The sequence below is a fragment of the Amblyomma mixtum genome, chromosome 5 (genome assembly GCF_055824585.1).
Source record: "Amblyomma mixtum isolate Tamu chromosome 5, ASM5582458v1, whole genome shotgun sequence".
Lineage (NCBI taxonomy): Eukaryota > Metazoa > Arthropoda > Arachnida > Ixodida > Ixodidae > Amblyomma > Amblyomma mixtum.
In genome coordinates, this window is record NC_143016.1 from 98,162,105 (window position 1) to 98,179,226 (window position 17,122).

Consider the following 17,122-nt stretch of genomic DNA (forward strand, 5'->3'; position numbering starts at 1 on the left):
CGGAGTTCGTGTATAAAATTTCCTCAAAAACCAATTTTATTAAAACCCTGCACAGACGCGCACAGAGCGTCCGTGAGCCAACTGAATGCGTTTGGCCGCGTCTTGCGATACCTGTACGTTCACGTGGTGGTCACCTAACCGCCGATTAGGAACTACACGTACTTGGCAGAGGAAAATTGCTTTTGCGGAGATGAAAGGCGCAGTAACAGTCGCACTTCTCGGTGGACACCTGAGAGGGAATTGCAATGTGAGGGAAGGGAGGAAGGTGGGAGTGAGAGAGAAAAAGGTGCCGTAATGGAGGTCTTCGGATTAATTTCGACCACCCGTGGATCTTCAACGCTCGCTGTCATCGCAGAGCACGAGGATGGCGAGAACGCGGGCACCCCCTATTATAGACGGCAAAGGCAGCGCGAGGCACGTTCCTGTCGGAGGTCAGGTGATCGCGGACAGCGACCGCCAGGGGCGCTGCGTGACGAAGAAGGCAAGTATAGAACGTTTAGTCACGCGACTGCTGACCTGGAAGAGGAGCCATGTTCGATCCGGCCAGCGCACCACGAGACACCAACGGTGCCTCCCACGTAGCTTTGTCTCGTCCATTCGAGAGTCTGCCCGGCTGCGCCACACTAATTTGGAAGGCTGCGGGCATGGAGAGTGACGCGGCTGTTTCCCAAGATGATTCGATGGGGATGGTAAAGGCCACGCTGCCGGAGCTGAAATCTTTGTCGCCTCGTGACCAGTTGGACCCCACATCGCCGAAAGAGAAGGAGCGTCTCAGGCGCTGGCTTCGGAAGGACGCCCCTCTGCCCGGGTTCGAGGGGAACAGAGGAGCCCAGGATCACCGTACCTCAATGTCCGCGAAACAAAGGCGCCTGTTGGCAAACTGGCCTTCATCAGCGGGTACCAGGAAGGGGAAATCGCGGAGCACCCACAGGAAGGCGAGGCTGCCGGCGTCCGGACGCTTGGCGACCGCTCACCGCTCGCCGATCTGGCCCGGATGCCTGCACCCACTGCGGCGGACACTCTGTCCGCAGCGACCGCCACGGCTGCCCCAGCTGGTCCACCGACTTCTGCTGCGGCCTGTACCGGGGTCTCCCCTCACCTGTCACAGGCAGCCCTGCTGCATCATCTAACAGTAAGTGCAGATATCTTTACGACCTCTCCCGCGTCTGAATGAAGTTATCAGTCTGCTGTTGTCGGAAACGGAACTGCCATGGAGGATTTCAGCACTTACACTGTATCCTCTGACCCCGTGCAGCCACAGGCAGAGGGGACTTCGTCCGCCCGGTGCGCGACGAGGAGCTACGCAGGCGGAGACGTGAGAGACCGAGCGCACTTGCGAGGAGCGTAGCCGGTGGACAGCGCGTCGCCTGCGAGTGCCGAGCAGAGCTCGGCGGTGCCGCGCACGACTCGCGGGGTGGGCTGCCGACAGGCTACTGCACCTGCGCAGGATGCAGAGGAGACTGCGTGGGGCCTGAAATGCGGACAAAGGGGCAACACGAGCGCTCAAATATTTCAATTGCTTAATTTTTATTCTGAGCTTTACTGCTCTCTTTACAAGCATAGATTTTCGCAAATAAAAAAATTGATTAAACGTTATTTATATGGATGGCAGATTCCTATTTCTTATCGGACGAACTTCTCTGCACTTCTTTTCTGGATACTCGGGCTTGTACGTTTAATGATGGAGGTGAAATTTCCCCTGTATCACCTGGTTCTGACTGAGACTCAACAGGACGAAACAGGTAATGTGTGTACCATTGACATAGCACATGCTGTGGGAGAGGCAATGCTTGTCGCATATATGGAATTCATGGAGGCTGACGGAATATGTCCAGGAGGTGTTGAACGATATGGATTGGTTTGATTTGATTTGATTTATAGGGGTTTAACGTCCCAAATAGACTCAGGCTGTGAGGAACGCCGTAGTGAAGGGCTCCAGAAATTTAGACCACCTGGAGTATTTGTTGCAACCAGCGTCTCCGCTTGAGCCGACGCGGTTACTGCGACGCACGTCTTTGTCTTGCTATCGTATCTTTCAATCATCATCTGTCTGCACGTGGCAGCGGTGGTGGCTGAGCTGCAGCCAGTCGGCATGCCCGTGCAGTTTTCCTTATATTTTTTTCTCAGTCGGCCAGTCCGCCACCTGGGGTTCTTTAACGTGCACTGACATCGCACAGTACACGGGCCTCTAGAATTTCGCCTCCATCGAAATTCAGCCGCCGCGGCCGGGATCGATATGGATTGGCTGCATTCATCTATTGCTGCCATTTTGCCTGGTGCACACACCAGGGTGTGGAACTTGTTTTTCTTCAGGCGAGTTGAACCCCGCCGTGGTGGCTCAGTGGTTACGGCGCTCGACTGCTGACCCGAAAGACGCGGGTTCGATCCCGGACGCGACGGAGTTCCGATGGAGGCGAAATTCTAGAGGCCCGTGTATTGTGCGATGTCAGTGCACGTTAAAGAACCCCAGGTGGTCGAAATTTCCGGAGTCCTTCCCTACGGCGTCCCTCGTAGCCTCAGTCGCTTTGGGACGGTAAACCCTAATAAACCAAACCTAAACCAAACCTCCAGGCGAGTTGAAGGCAATGCGAGGGATACCTGAGCGTCCACCAGTGACACAGGGCGAGAGGTTTAACGGCTTTAACGGAACGCCAAGCGCAAATAGCAATGATGCTAGGACAGCTCAGACGTGTTTAGCCAGAGCTTCCTGGTGTGGTCGGAAAAGCTGTCAGGGTATAGTGAGCCACGGCGCCCATTAAGTAAGGTGGCTTCGAGTACTAATTTGTTACAAGAACATGGACGAGGATGTTTGAAGGAGCACGCTTCTAGATTGAGTCGCGTGCATAAATGTGGAGGGATGCGCAGCTACTGCGCAGTGTTCCATGGAGGAAAAGCGCCGACGGCAATGAACACAATGAACGCCGACAGCATACGGCTTCAGCGCCGCGTTTCTGGAACAACCTTGTGAATGCGTGAAGCCACATCCCTCTCTTATCACCCCATGCACCTATAAGCACGATTAAGGCGTCCACTGACCCAGGGAGCCATTATGCGCATTTCCTTTCCTTAATATGATCGGACTGTAAAACGTCATCGCCAACGCCAATGAACACAACGAGCGCCGATGGCCTATGGCTTCAGCGACGCCGACGGCTTGTGGCTTCATCAACGAGGAGTACAAGAGAAACCATAATAAATAAACGATTCACAATTGATACTGCTCATTGTGTCGTCTTTAATTTAGTCATAGTTACACGTACCGGAATTTCAAGGTTTAACGGGGGAAACCAAGCTAATAAAGGCATGCTTAACAAGGTATACCAGAAATTCAGGGAGGCACTTTTATTGCGAAAACAATACTAAGCTAGGTTTTGAGCCTTCAGCGTGGTCCCGGCGGTAGTTACGTTTGACCTTTAGACGGCCTCCAGTTTGATGACGCGAGGCGCTCGCGTCTGTGACGTCATACCGAGGTGAAAAATCAGCTACCTTCGTCGGCGCGGTGCCAGCGGTAGCCACGGAGCGCCGCAGATCCTAGGCAGTAAGAGAGGAGACTGCGTTCATTTCGAGGAAAGGAAAGGCGTCTTGCCAACTCTGTGGTTTAGTGGACACCTCAGTAACACTTTAAGCTAATTCCGGCGTTAATTGATGCCCTCTGACATAGACAGCGTTGTAGACTGCGTTGATTTGGAGGAAAGGAAAGGCGCCTTAACAGCTCTGTGGTTTAGTGGACACCTCAATAGCACTTTAAGCTAATTCCGGCGTTCATTGAAGCGCTCTGAAATAGACAGCGTTGTAGACTGCGTTGATTTGGAGGATAGGAAAGGTGCCTTCCCAGAAGGCGCCTTACCAACTAGTGGACACCTAAATACCACTTTAAGCTAATTCCGGCGTTCCGTGCAGCACTAAGGCTTTCGCCTTTCACTACTTTAGTCGCTAAAGTTGCTCGTAATTTGCTTTCGCAACCTTCCGGGCTTAACCAAGCTAAGCCTCTGCCAATTTTTTTGTTGACCTAAAGTGTGGTGAGGCGAAAGCCTTAAGCTCGGTGTTGCTGCTTTTGTTACTAGTGTGTGGTTAAGATGTTAAGCTTCGCCTCTGAGAGTGGATTGCGACAGCGTCTTGCAACGCTGCCAGGGAGTCTACAGAACGCCATCGCCCGTTCGGCTCTACGCCTTGGTCGTCGGTAAAGTGGTTTTTAAAGCATGAAATCCTTTTAGGTTGGTTGGTTGGTTGGTTTATGGGGTTTAACGTCTCAGAGCGACTAAGGCTATGAGAGACGCCGTAGTGGAGGGCTCCGGAAATTTCGACCACCTGGGGTTCTTCAACGTGCACTGACATCGCACAGTACACGGGCCTCGAATTTCTCCAAAGTTTTAGCTCCCGTTGCCGGCAGTGCGGTGACGTCACGCCGACACCGAGAGCCATCATCCGGGCAATGAAACGAGAGCATCTGGGCCCCGTACCAGATTTAACGAGACTCTCTAAGCCATCCTAGAGGACCGGCATACAAGCGCCGGTAGCTTCGCGCTGAATGGGTAGTGGCATTCCTCTCTTCCTGTACTTCGGGTGTCCAGACAGTTCGGGTGTCCACCGAGATGACAGAGAATTATTGCTCCATTTCCTTTCCTCAAAAAGCCTTGCGTTCAAAGGGCAAGGCATCGCGCCGAACGGGTGGTCGCGCTCCTTCCTTCCTGTACGGTGCGGTTCGGGTGTCCACCGAGATTACATAGAATTACTACGCCATTTCCTTTGAAAATTGCATTTGAGGAAAGGAAATTACGCAGTAACTGCCTCGCATATCTCGGTAGACACCCGTCAAAACGCGGACACATCTGCCGACACGGCTGTCGACACGGCTGCCGACACAGCTGCTAACGACAGTATGAGACATTAAAAGCTGTCGCCTTAAAAGGTGCCGTAATGGAGGCCTACGGATTAATTTCGACCATTTGCGGATCTTTAACGTTCCGATCCCGGCCGCGGCGGCTGAATTTCTTTGGAGGAGAAATTCGAGGCCCGTGTGCTGTGCGATGTCAGTGCACGTTAAAGAACCCCAGGTGGTCGAAATTTCCGGAGCCCTCCACTACGGCGTCTCTCATAGCCTCAGTCGCTTTGGGACGTTAAACCCCATAAACCATGCAAAGTCGGCGACCAGGTGGGCCGAATGGTTCGCCGCGTTTCCAACAAGCGAGGAGGGTTGCGAAGTAAGGATGCGATGCGGCTCTCGCATGCCTTCGTAACAAGTCGAGTACTGTACTCGACTCCTTACCTCCGCTTACGGAAACATGACGAAGATCACTTGGAGATTGTACTTCGCAAAATTTTCAAGAGAGCCCTCGACCTCCCGATATTCACTTCCAACGCGCGACTTCTCGCGTTGGGGGTGGTGAACACCTATCGAGAACTCCGCGAGGCGCATCTCGTTAACCAATACACGCGTCTCGCCCAGACCGTGTCCGGTCGCCGCCTCTTGGACCGGTTACATATCAGACATGATCACCATACCATGGAACGGGTTCGAGTGCCAGAACTGTGGAGAAGCGCCCTCTACGTTCGACCCCTTCCGACTAAGATGAACAAGGAGGACCATAATGGCCGGCGCCAGGCGCGGGCGAATGCCCTGCACCGCCACTATGGCTCAAAGAAACACGTCTTCTACGTCGACATTGCAGGCCCCTACCGCTCCAGGGGGGAATGGTACACGGCTGCAGTCATACACGAGGGAAAACAGGTGGACGGCCTCTCGTTCAGAGCGCCCAACTCAACGCATGCGGAGGAGGTGGCGATCGCCCTCGCAGCCTCCCATCCCGACTCTAAATTCATCTTCACAGAGTCTCGAGGAGCCTGTCGTAACTTTGAGTTCGGTTGGATCACTCCACTCGCTCACCAAATTTTGCACCGCAGTACTCGCGACGGCGATCCAACTCATCGCTCAATCATATGGGTCCCCGGCCACCAAGGCATGCCAGGTAACGAAGCCGCCCATGAGGCAGCCCGCGCACTCACTCACCGGGCACCAGGCGTCCCTTGGGAGGAGCTTAACCCAGATCACAGCCCTCTCCTTTCTTTTAAAGAAATTACTGAGCACTATCCTGCCGAACACCGGCGATACCCAGTTCCTATGAAAGGACTGGGTAAAGCTGGCGAACGAATTCTCCTCAGGCTCTTTACAAACACCCTGCTGTGCCCGGCGGTTCTCAAGCACTTTAATCCTTCTTTTGACGGCCGCTGCTCATTCTGTGGGGAGGTGGCCGACACCTTCCACATGGTTTGGGCATGCAGAAAAAATCCTTCTCTCCCCCCAATCACCCCTTCCCCTACCCGAGAGGACTGGGAGGCGGCCCTACTCAGCTGCCAGGAACTATCGGCCCAGCAGGCCCTGGTTCGGCGGACTTGTGTAGCGGTCTCGACCAACGGGATCCCGGAATGAGGGACTCCGACTAGTATTGTAAGGGGTGAGACCCACTAGGGGCCTCTCCCCGAGCACCTCTCTGTACATTACCAAATAAATGCTTTTCTCCTCCTCCTCCTCCATAAACCATAAACCATCTTTAACGTTCGCTGTCATCGCAGAGCCCGAGGATGGCGAGCACGCGGACGGCAAAGGTAGCGCGAGGCACTTTCCTGTCGGAGGTCAGGTGATCGCGGACAGCGACCGCCAGGGGAGCTGCGTGACGAAGGCAAGGATAGAACGTTGTCACGCGCCTGCTGACCTGGATGAGGAGACATGTTCGATCCGGCCAGCGCGCACCACGACACACCAACGGCGCCTCCCACGTAGCTTTGTCTCGTCCATTCGAGAGTCTGCCCGGCTGCGCCACAACAATTTGGAAGGCTGCGGGCATGGAGAGTGACGCGATTGTTTCCCAAGATGATGATTCGATGGTGGTGGACACGGCCACGCTGCCAGGGTTGAAACCTCTTCTGTCGCCTCCTGACCAGTTGGTCCCCACATCGCCGAGAGAGAAGGAGCGTCTCGGACGCTGGCTTCGAAAGGACGCCCCTCTGCCCGGGTTCGAGGGGAACAGAGGAGTCCAGGATCTCGGTACCTCAGTGTCCGCTAGCCAACGGCGCCCATTCGCGAACTGGCTTTCATCAGCGGGTACCAGGAAGGGGAAATCGCGGAGCATCCACAGGAAGGCGAGGCTGCCGGCGTCCGGACGCTTGGCGACCGCTCACCGCTCGCCGATCTGGCCCGGATGCCTGCACCCACAGCGGCGGCCGCTCTGTCCGCAGCGACCGCCACGGCTGCCCCAGATGACCCACCGGCCTCTGCTGCGGCCTGTACTTAGGTCTCACCTCACCCGCCAGAGACTGCCTGCTTGCATCGTCGAAGAGTAAGTGCAGATATCCCTAAGACCACTCTCGCGTCTGAATGAAGTTATCAGTCAGCTGTTGTCGCATACGAAATCGCCATGGAGGATTTCAGCACTTACACTTCCTCTAACCCCGTGCAGCCGCAGGCAGATGGGACTTCGTCCGCCCGGTGCGCGACGAGGAGCTACGCTGGCGGAGACGTGAGAGAGCGAGCGCACGTCTTGCGAGGAGCGTAGCCGGTGCACTGCGCGTCGCCTGCGAGTGCCGAGCAGAGCTCGGCGGTGCCGCGCCCGACTCGCGGGGCGGGCTGCCGACAGGCTACTGCACCTGCGCAAGATGCAGAGGAGACTGCGTGGGGCCTGAAGTGCGGAGAAAGGGGCAACACGAGCGCACCAATATTTCAATTGCTTTATTTTTATTCCGAGCTTTACTGCTCTATCTTTAGAAGCATAGATTTTCGCAAATAAAAAATTGATTAAACGTTATCTCTATGGACGGCAGATTCTTATGTCTTACCGGACGAACTTCCCTGCACTTCTTTTCTGGATACTTTGGCTTGTACGTTTAATGATGGAGGTGAAATTTTTCCTGTATCACCTGGTTCTGACTGAGACTCAACAGGGCGAAACAGGTAATGTGTGTACCATTGACACAGCACATGCTATGGGAGAGGCAGTGCTCGCCGCATATATCAAATTCATGGAGGCTTACGGGCTGTGTCAAGGAGCTGTTGAACGATGTGGATCGGTTTGATTTGATTTTATTTATGGGGGTTTAACGTCCCAAATAGACTCAGGCTAAGGAACGCCGTAGTGAAGGGTTCCGGAAATTTTCGACCACCTGGAGTATCTGTTGCAACCAGTGTCTCCGCTTCGGCGGACGTGGTTACTGCGACGCATGTCTTTGTCTTGCTATCGTATCTTTCAATCATCTGTCTGCACGTGGCAGCGGTGGTGGCTGAGCTGCAGCCAGTCGGCATGCCCGTGCAGTTTTCCTTATCTTTTTTTCTCAGTCAGCCAGTCCGCCACCTGGGGTTCTTTAACGTGCACTGACATCGCACAGTACACGGGCCTCTAGAATTTCGCCTCCATGGAAATTCAGCCGCCGCGGCCGGGATCGATATGGATTGGCTGCATTCATCTTTTGCTGCCATTTTGCCTGGTGCACACACCAGGGTGTGGAACTTGTTTTTCTTCAGGCGAGTTGAACCCCGCCGTGGTGGCTCAGTGGTTACGGCGCTCGACTGCTGACCCGAAAGACGCGGGTTCGATCCCGGACGCGGCGGAGTTCCGATGGAGGCGAAATTCTAGTGGCCCGTGTATTGTGCGATGTCAGTGCACGCTAAAGAACCCCAGGTGGTCGAAATTTCCGGAGCCCTTCACTACAACGTCTCTCGTAGCCTGAGTCGCTTTGGGACGTTAAACCCTAATAAACCAAACCTAAACCAAACCTCCAGGCGAGTTGAAGGCGAAGCGAGGGATACCGGAGCGTCCACCAGTGACACAGGGCGAGAGGTTTAACGGCTTTAACGGAACGCCAAGCGCAAATAGCAATGATGCTAGGACAGCTCCGACGTGTTTAGCCAGAGCTTCGTGGTGTGTTCGGAAAGCTATCAAGGTATAGTGAGCCACGGCGCCCATTAAGTAAGGGGGCTTCGAGTAAGTACAAATTTGTTACATGAACATGGACGAGGATGTTTGATGGAGCACGCTTCAAGATTGCTCCGCGTGCATAAATGTGGGGGGATGCACAGCTACTGCGCAGTGTTCCATGGAGGAAAAACGCCGACGGCAGTGAACACAATGAACGCCGACAGCCTACGGCTTCAGCGCCGCGTTTCTGGCACAACCTTGTCAATGAGTGAAGCCACATCCCTCTATCATCACTCCATGCACCTATAAGCACGATTCAGGCGTCCACTGACCGAAGGAGCCATTATGCGCACTTCCTTTCCTTAAAATGAACACAACGAACGCCGACGGCCCATGGCTTCAGCGACGCCGACGGCATGTGGCTTCCCCACGAGGAGTACAAGAGAAGCCACATTCAATGAAGAAACGCTTCACTATCGATACTCTTCATTGTCTCATCAATTTAGTTAGTTACACGTACCGGAATTTCAAGGTTTTACTAGGAAAGCAAGCTGATAACGACATGCTTAACAAAGATATACCAAAAATTTAGGGAGGCACTTTGTTGACCTAAAGTGTGGTGAGGGGAAAGCCTTAGGCTCGGTGTTGCTGCTTTTGTTACTGATGTGTGGTTAAGATGTTAAGCTTCGCATCGGAGTGGAACGAGACAGCGTCTTGCAATGCTGCCAGGGAGTCTACAGAACGCCATCGCCCGTTCGGCTCTACGCCTTGCTCTTCGGTAAAGTGGTATTTTTTAAACGTGAAATGCTTTTAGCTCTCGTTGTCTGCAGTGTGGTGACGTCACGCCGAGACCGAGAGCCAACATCCGGGCACTGAATTCCACTCATTCGGGCACTGAAAGGAGAGCATCCGGGCACCGTACGAGATTTAACGAGACTCTCTAAGCCATCCTACAGGACCGGCATACAAGCGCCGGTAGCTTCGCGCCGAACCGAATGATGGCGTTCCTCCCTTCCTTTACGGTGCGGTTCGGGTGTCCACCGAGATGGCCGAGAATTACTGCGCCATTTCCTTTCCTCAAAAACCCTCGCGTTCAAAGGGCAAGGCACAGCGCCGAACTGGTGGTGGCGTTCCTCCCTTCCTTTATGGTGCGGTTCGGGTGTCCACCGAGATGACAGAGAATTACTGCGCCATTTCCTTTCCTCAAAAAAATTGGCTGTGGCTTTGCTAAGGTTAAGCCTGTATATCTCGAAACGGAAAGCTGGGCAAGGCGGAGGAGGAGCCGCGCGTGTAGTGAATACGGTGCTGTCCTAGAAGGTTGCTTTAGAGACATGTACTGTGGCGTGCATTCCTTTCGGGTGTACACCAAGATATGAGACACAGGCACTTGCTTTCCTTAAAAGCAATTTTTCATTTTCCTTAAGGCCCTTACGGCGCGGTTCGGGTATCCACCGAGATTTGAGAGAGGCAGGAGTCGTTTCCTTTCCTTAAAACCAATTCTGTTTTCATTTCCCTTTCCTTTTGGCGCGGTTCGTGTGTCCACCGAGATATGAGTGGTTCCTCACGCACTGCTTGTCTTTTCTTTATTTTTTTTATTTGTGCAGCGTGTGACGTCACTCCTTTCGGGTGTACACCAAGATATGAGACACAGGCATTTGCTTTCCTTAAAAGCAATTTTCATTTCATTTTCCTTAAGGCCCTTACGGCGCGGTTCGGGTATCCACCGAGATTTGAGAGAGGCAGGAGTCGTTTCCTTTCCTTAAAACCAATTCTGTTTTCATTTCCCTTTCCTTTTGGCGCGGTTCGTGTGTCCACCGAGATATGAGAGGTTCCTCACGCACTGCTTGTCTTTTCTTTATTTTTTATTTCTGCAGCGTGTGACGTCACTCCTTTCGGGTGTACACCAAGATATGAGACACAGGCATTTGCTTTCCTTAAAAGCAATTTTCATTTCATTTTCCTTAAGGCCCTTACGGCGCGGTTCGGGTATCCACCGAGATTTGAGAGAGGCAGGAGTCGTTTCCTTTCCTTAAAACCAATTCTGTTTTCATTTCCCTTTCCTTTTGGCGCGGTTCGTGTGTCCACCGAGATATGAGAGGTTCCTCACGCACTGCTTGTCTTTTCTTTATTTTTTATTTCTGCAGCGTGTGACGTCACTCCTTTCGGGTTTACACCAAGATATGAGAGACAGGCATTTCCTTTCCTTAAAAGCAATTTTCATTTCATTTTCCTTAAGGCCCTTACGGCGCGGTTCGGGTATCCACCGAGATTTGAGAGAGGCAGGAGTCGTTTCTTTTCCTTAAAACCAATTCTGTTTTCATTTTCCTTTCCTTACGGCGCGGTTCGTGTGACCACCGAGATATGAGAGGTTCCTCACGCACTGCTTGTCTTTTCTTTATTTTTTTATTTGCGCAGCTTGTGACGTCACTCTTTTCGGGTGTACACCAAGATATGAGAGAAACGCGTTTCCTTTCCTTAAAACCAATTTTCATTTCATTTCATTTTCGATAAGGCCCTTACGGCGCGGCTCAAGGTATCCACCGAGATATGAGAGAGACAGGCGTCGTTTTCTTTCCTTAAAACCAATTTTCGTTTCATTTTCCTTCCCTTGTGGCATCTTGGATAAACTCGCACCAGAATTACAGTGCACTAGAAGCCTTTGGAAACTGTACCAGAATTCATAGAGTTTCTTACTATTACCTAGGGGGAAAGCTGGCAGCCCGTCTATGGGAGTTTGCATGGGGACCCCTCGAGACCACTTCAGCCACCATGTCAGCCACCATGGGCGCTCAAAGCATCATAGGGCGGTGAGCTACCGACTGCAGAACTTACACTTTTGGCCAAAAAATAATGCAAAAATAAGCGCTATTCGATAATCAAGAATGTCCTAACATCCAATATCCTGTCTGTAAATTGCAACAAACGAGCAGAAAAGCATTTAAGTGCAAAGTTCGCCCAAAATAAGGATGGCTAGCTCTCCTATTGGCTCAGTAATGAACACTACAAAAGCTAATATTTCGTAATTAACAGGCGCACTTTTAAAAGTAAATATGTTTAAAAAAAATGTTGTTGCTTAAACACTATAAGAGGTTTTTAATGGCATTTCAGAAAAGTAAAACCTTTTATTGGCCTCGTGTGTCGTTGCGTTTTCACTACTATAGGTTTTGCACACTGCGTTCGCGCGAAAGTCGTCTGCGCACACACGAACAGCGTTTTCGGACTGAAACGTCTCAGTAGTGCCGCTCCGTGTTCCCGAAAAATTACGACTGTACCGCAACAAGTAGCTCACCGCCCCATGATGCTTTGAGCGTCCATGGTGGCTGAAGTGCAGCGCCGCCAGCTTTCCCTCCAGGTAACAGTAAGAAACTCTATGCCAGAATTGCCCCAAAACCACTGCGGTGCTCAAGGACCCGCGGTAGTGGAGCACCGTTCCGGGGCAACATCGAATACAAACTGCATCGCGCCGGTGCCCGTTCCGAGCGCCGCCTTGCGTGCGTAGGTGGCGTTGGCCCGGAATTGCGAATACCGTCGTCTGCTTTCTTCGAGCTTTTGCAGCAACAGCCTGAGGGAACTTTTGCTTCGGAAATGGCAACGGTAACCGTTCATATCGCTATGGATGGCAAGGCGCATCGTCTTACCATGACAAAGGAGCTTTTAGAAGAGCTTATGGCTGATGAGTCGCTTTTGGTCCAAGAAAATCGCGGTACGCCCTAGGTCGGCACGCTCGTATTCCGGTTCGAGCTACGCAATGTGTGGCTGCAAGATAACTGAAATCCGCCATCTAGCTTATGAATGTAGGTGTACCTAGGTTTAATGATGCAAGGAAAATGATATAGATTGCATACGGCAACACCATATATGTTTTAACGCGCTGCAGCAAATGCCGCGCATCTCGAGCGTATATGTGCTTTACTTGCGGTGGTTCGATATTCCAATAGACCGCCGTCGCAGCTGCATGGTCCTAGAAGTTCTAAGTAAGGATTTGCATTCTAATTTTATTTCCGTTTGATTGCTTTACTCTTTATGTCTCAATTCAAGCTTGTAGCTGCATATTTTTTTTAGAATGCTGGTGCTGAAAGAAGGTATTTACAAGTAACGTGACGATTTAAGAAGAACGGCCGACACTTATCCTACTGTGGATGCTACGTGTGCGGGTATTCGAGCTTAGGCTTCAAAAAATCGGCGTAGCCAAGCTGCTGCTATAGGGACCGGGTCAGCTGTGCACGTACAAACGAATCATTTCACGATATTTTTTTTCCTGAATAGATCCGGCAAAGCTCCAAGCTTTGGGATCTGCCCTTAATGGTGGCGAAGGACCTTCAAGAGCTGTCCCTGCTGCAGTAAAGGTGTTGACAGTATGTGGTACGCATTTGTTCTTGTATTAATAATAAATGCACGAGAAAATGTACAATTCGATGCCAATGCGAACAGTGTCCATCCTGCTGTTGCAGCTCATGCAGTGTTTTTTAATTCTTTCGGTGTTGGCGAATTCATTTCCGGTCTGCAGGCGGTGAGAAGGAACAGGGTGACTCCCTCGGAAGGCCTGACAGCCCTTGCCCTGCCCCTAGCCCTGCAGCCATTCAAAGCCAGTGGAGTGAGAGGGAGAGACAAAGCTCCTTTCTGCTCGACAAGTACAAGACTTATCTGAAGCAGATAGGGCCCATGATGCGGTTCAAAAACAAGAAGGCAATGTGGGCAGCAGTATCTGCAGATATTCATAATCAACTCGGGCAGAAAAAGACACCAGAGCAATGTCAGAACCGGTTCAAAACAATAAAGAAAAGGCGAACCGAAAGTCACAATCACAACAGCTCCTCCGGAGCTGATCCTGCGCCAGTGCCCTGCGATGAAGAGTTCCGAAGAATAGAGAGCATTGACGACAGTATTGAACCTGAGCTCCTGAGAGCACCGGGTCGTGTAGAACGCAAGGCGCCCTCCCAACGCAATGAAACCGAGCAGACTGAAGCATCAGCCACCAAGAGGCGGAACGCAGAGTCAGTGGCCGAAACAATGTGGAAAATCCACATGCACAGAGAGGAGCAGCGGGAGCGCCGCCATAAAGAAAAAATGGAACTGCTGCGGCGAACGCAGATCAACGAAACGAATAGGTCTCAAGACTTACGCTTCGACACACACACATTATATATATATATATATATATATATATATATATATATATATATATATATATATATACATATATAATGTCATATCTGGTACATAAAAACTGTTGCAGTTGCGTGTCAAATGTTCTTTTCGTTGCATATAATGTAAAATATATTGAAATGGACACTTATATGCGGTTTTATGCAGCATCGTTCACGTAGGATTTCAGAGTACTCACATCAAGGCACAGAACAGCTAAGAATTTTATTGCACACAAGTGCCACCATCACGTTGCACCGAGAATTCAATAAAGGATGCTGGTTACATGAGCGAAAACAGGTAGTGTGCAATCTACTTGCGCTTGTTTTCTCCCAACTGCCGCAGGAACCTATCCTTTATCGTGCAGTCTGGCACCACTGCGGAACACTGCTGATTCATGATGCTTGTGCTGTCGAGGTCACCGTCATCATGAATGTCCGTGTCGCCTGCTTCGATACACAGATTGTGTAGTACACCGGACGCAAGTATAAACAGTGTTGCTTTGTTCACTGCCCGAAGCTCGAGGTAAAGAAGCTGCCTGAACCGGCCCTTCAATAGGCCAAACGCATTCTCGCAAAGCGCAAAGCGGCCGACGCCGCTGCCCGCGCGCTCTCTCTCCGGTCATCGCCCTCGCCTCACCCCGATCGGGACTCCGACCCCAATCCGGCTTTTACCTTCAAGGAAATCATCCAATGTTACCAATTCGGCCATGCAATATTTCCTAAGCCCTGCATGGGCCTCACGAAGGCGGAGGAAGCTTACTCCTTCGGCTTTATACTAAAACACTGCTGTGCCCGGTAGTCATCAAACATTTCGACCCTGCGTGCACATGGGAGTGCCTGCACTGTAGGGAAACGTCTTCGGACCTTTACCACATGGTGTGGGCATGCCAATAAACTCTGCACCTTCCCCCTATCCCCAACCCTATCCGGGACGACTGGGAGGCGGCCCTGCTCGGCTGTTCTGACCTGGCGAGCCAAAAGGCCCTGGTCAGGCGCGCCCAAGCAGCAGCTACAGCCAATGGGCTCCTGTTATGAGCAGCCCACCTAGCATTTGTAAGGGACGGCCCCTTACGGACCGCTCCACCCGCTCCCTGTACATGTTCTAAATCAAAATTTTTCCGTCAGTCAGTCTACCGAGTAATCCGGCAAGCAACCACCCGCCTCGCCGTTTATGTGACGACTCCGGAGTTCGGGTATAAACTTTCCTCAAAAACCAATTTTATCAAAAACCCTACACAGACGCGCACAGAGCGTCCGTGAGCCAGTTGAATGCGTTTGGCCGCGCCTTGCGATCGCTCTTCGCGCGATCCTCGAAGTACTACCTATACCTTCACGTGGTGGTCACGTAACCGCTGATTAAGAACTATACACATAGCTGGCAGAGGAAAATTGCTTTAGCGGACATGGAAGGCGCAGTAGCTGTCGCACTTCTCGGTGGACACCTGAAACGCGATGTGAGGGAATGGAGGAAGGTGGGAGCGAAAGAGAAAAAGGTGCCGTAATGGAGGCCTGCGGATTAATTTCGACTGCCTGCGAATCTTTAACGTTCGCTGTCATCGCAGAGCACGAGGATGACGAGCACGCGGACACCCCCTAGACGGCAAAGGCAGCACGGGGCACGTTCCTGTCGGCGGTCAGGTGATCGCAGACAGCGACCGCCAGGGGCGCTGCGTGACGAAGGCAAGGATAGAACGTTTAGTCACGCGCCTGCTGACCTGGAAGAGGAGCCATGTTCGATCCGGGCAGCGCACCACGAGACACCGACGGTGCCTCCCACGTAGCTTTGTCTCGTCCATTCGAGAGTCTGCCCGGCTGCGCCACAACAATTTGGAAGGCTGCGGGCATGGAGAGTGACGCGGCTGTTTCCCAAGATGATTCGATGGGGATGGTAACGGCCACTCTGCCGGAGCTGAAATCTTCGTCGCCTCGTGACCAGTTGGACCCCACATCGCCGAGAGAGGAGGAGCGTCTCAGGCGCTGGCTTCGGAAGGACGCCGCTCTGCCCGGTTTCGAGGGGAACAGAGGAGCCCAGGATCACGGTACCTCAATGTCCACGAAACAAAGGCGCCTGTTGGAAAACTGGCCTTCATCAGTGGGTACCAGGAAGGAAAAATCGCGGAGCACCCACAGGAAAGCGAGGCTGCCGGCGTCCGGACGCTTGGCGACCGCTCACCGCTCGCCGATCTGGCCCGGATGCCTGCACCCACAGCGGCGGACGCTCTGTCCGCAGCGACCGCCACGGCTGCCCCAGGTGGCCCACCGGCTTCTGCTGCGGCCTGTACCGGGGTCCCGCCTCACCCGCCAGAGACTGCTTGCTTACATCGTCGAACAGTAAGTGCAGATATCCCTAAGACCACTCTCGCGTCTGAATGAAGTTATCAGTCAGCTGTGGTCGCAAACGAAATTGCCACGGAGGATTTCAGCACTTACACTGTACTCTTTGACCCCGTGCAGCCACAGGCAGATGGGACTTCGTCTGCCCGGTGCGCGACCAGGAGCTACGCTGGCGGAGGCGTGAGAGAGCGAGCGCACTTGCGAGGAGCGTAGCCGGTGGACAGCGCGTCGCCTGCGAGTGCCGAGCAGAGCTCGGCGGTGCCGCGCACGACTCGCGGCGTGGGCTGCCGACAGGCTACTGCACCTTCGCAAGATGCTGAGGAGACTGCGTGGGGCCTGAAGTGCGGAGAAAGGGGCAACACGAGCGCTCCAATATTTCAATTGCTTTATTTTTATTCTGAGCTTTACTGCTCTATTTTTAGAAGCATAGATTTTCGCAAATAAAAAATTGATTAAACGTTATCTCTATGGATGGCAGATTCCTATGTCTTATCGGACGAACTTCTCTGCACGTCTTTTTTGGATTCTCGTGCTTGTTCAGTGGTGAGCAGCCTTGTCTAGAGCGTTTGAGCAGTGCGCACTTGGTAACAAAAACCGAAATTAGAGAGCAGCCCCTCATTACAGGGCAAAGTTTTCGTGCCTGCTTTGTTTACGAGGCTATCTGGCGCTACTTCCGTGCAAGCGTTGCAGCTGGACCCTAGAGGCTGCCACAAAATCTGGATTTGTTTGCAAGGA

The 17,122-nt window shown here is 52.4% G+C and overlaps 2 protein-coding genes and 1 long non-coding RNA gene across 4 annotated transcripts; all 3 read left to right on the top strand.

The window, feature by feature from the left end:
- The first annotated feature begins 183 nt into the window (after window positions 1–183).
- LOC149343127 (uncharacterized) lies at window positions 184–13,270 on the top strand. 2 transcript variants are annotated; one of them, XR_016282697.1, is made up of 2 exons: window positions 184–1,132; window positions 13,173–13,270. It is a non-coding gene; the product is annotated as an uncharacterized LOC149343127 (long non-coding RNA). The 2 variants fall into 2 exon arrangements; XR_016282696.1 differs by lacking the exon at window positions 13,173–13,270 and adding an exon at window positions 1,256–1,596 and having other exon boundaries at window positions 291–1,132.
- LOC149343128 (uncharacterized) lies at window positions 4,021–8,101 on the top strand. Its single transcript, XM_089542299.1, has 3 exons — window positions 4,021–4,180; window positions 6,571–7,334; window positions 7,455–8,101. The coding sequence occupies exons 2-3, from the start codon at window positions 6,715–6,717 to the stop codon at window positions 7,516–7,518; spliced, it is 684 nt and encodes a 227-aa protein (XP_089398425.1). The 5' UTR covers window positions 4,021–4,180; window positions 6,571–6,714; the 3' UTR covers window positions 7,519–8,101.
- A 2,477-nt stretch (window positions 13,271–15,747) lies between the features above and the next one.
- Window positions 15,748–16,913, top strand: LOC149343129 (uncharacterized). Its single transcript, XM_089542300.1, has 2 exons — window positions 15,748–16,384; window positions 16,508–16,913. The coding sequence occupies exons 1-2, from the start codon at window positions 15,783–15,785 to the stop codon at window positions 16,569–16,571; spliced, it is 666 nt and encodes a 221-aa protein (XP_089398426.1). The 5' UTR covers window positions 15,748–15,782; the 3' UTR covers window positions 16,572–16,913.
- Window positions 16,914–17,122: the final 209 nt, after the last annotated feature.

Coding starts and splice junctions, on each gene's coding strand:
- LOC149343128 (XM_089542299.1), top strand. CDS start 6,715: ATGAGGAGACATGTTCGATCCGGCCAGCGCGCACCACGACACACCAAC. Junction 7,335..7,454: donor CCTGCTTGCATCGTCGAAGA/GTAAGTGCAGAT, acceptor AACCCCGTGCAG/CCGCAGGCAGATGGGACTTC.
- LOC149343129 (XM_089542300.1), top strand. CDS start 15,783: ATGTTCGATCCGGGCAGCGCACCACGAGACACCGACGGTGCCTCCCAC. Junction 16,385..16,507: donor CTTGCTTACATCGTCGAACA/GTAAGTGCAGAT, acceptor GACCCCGTGCAG/CCACAGGCAGATGGGACTTC.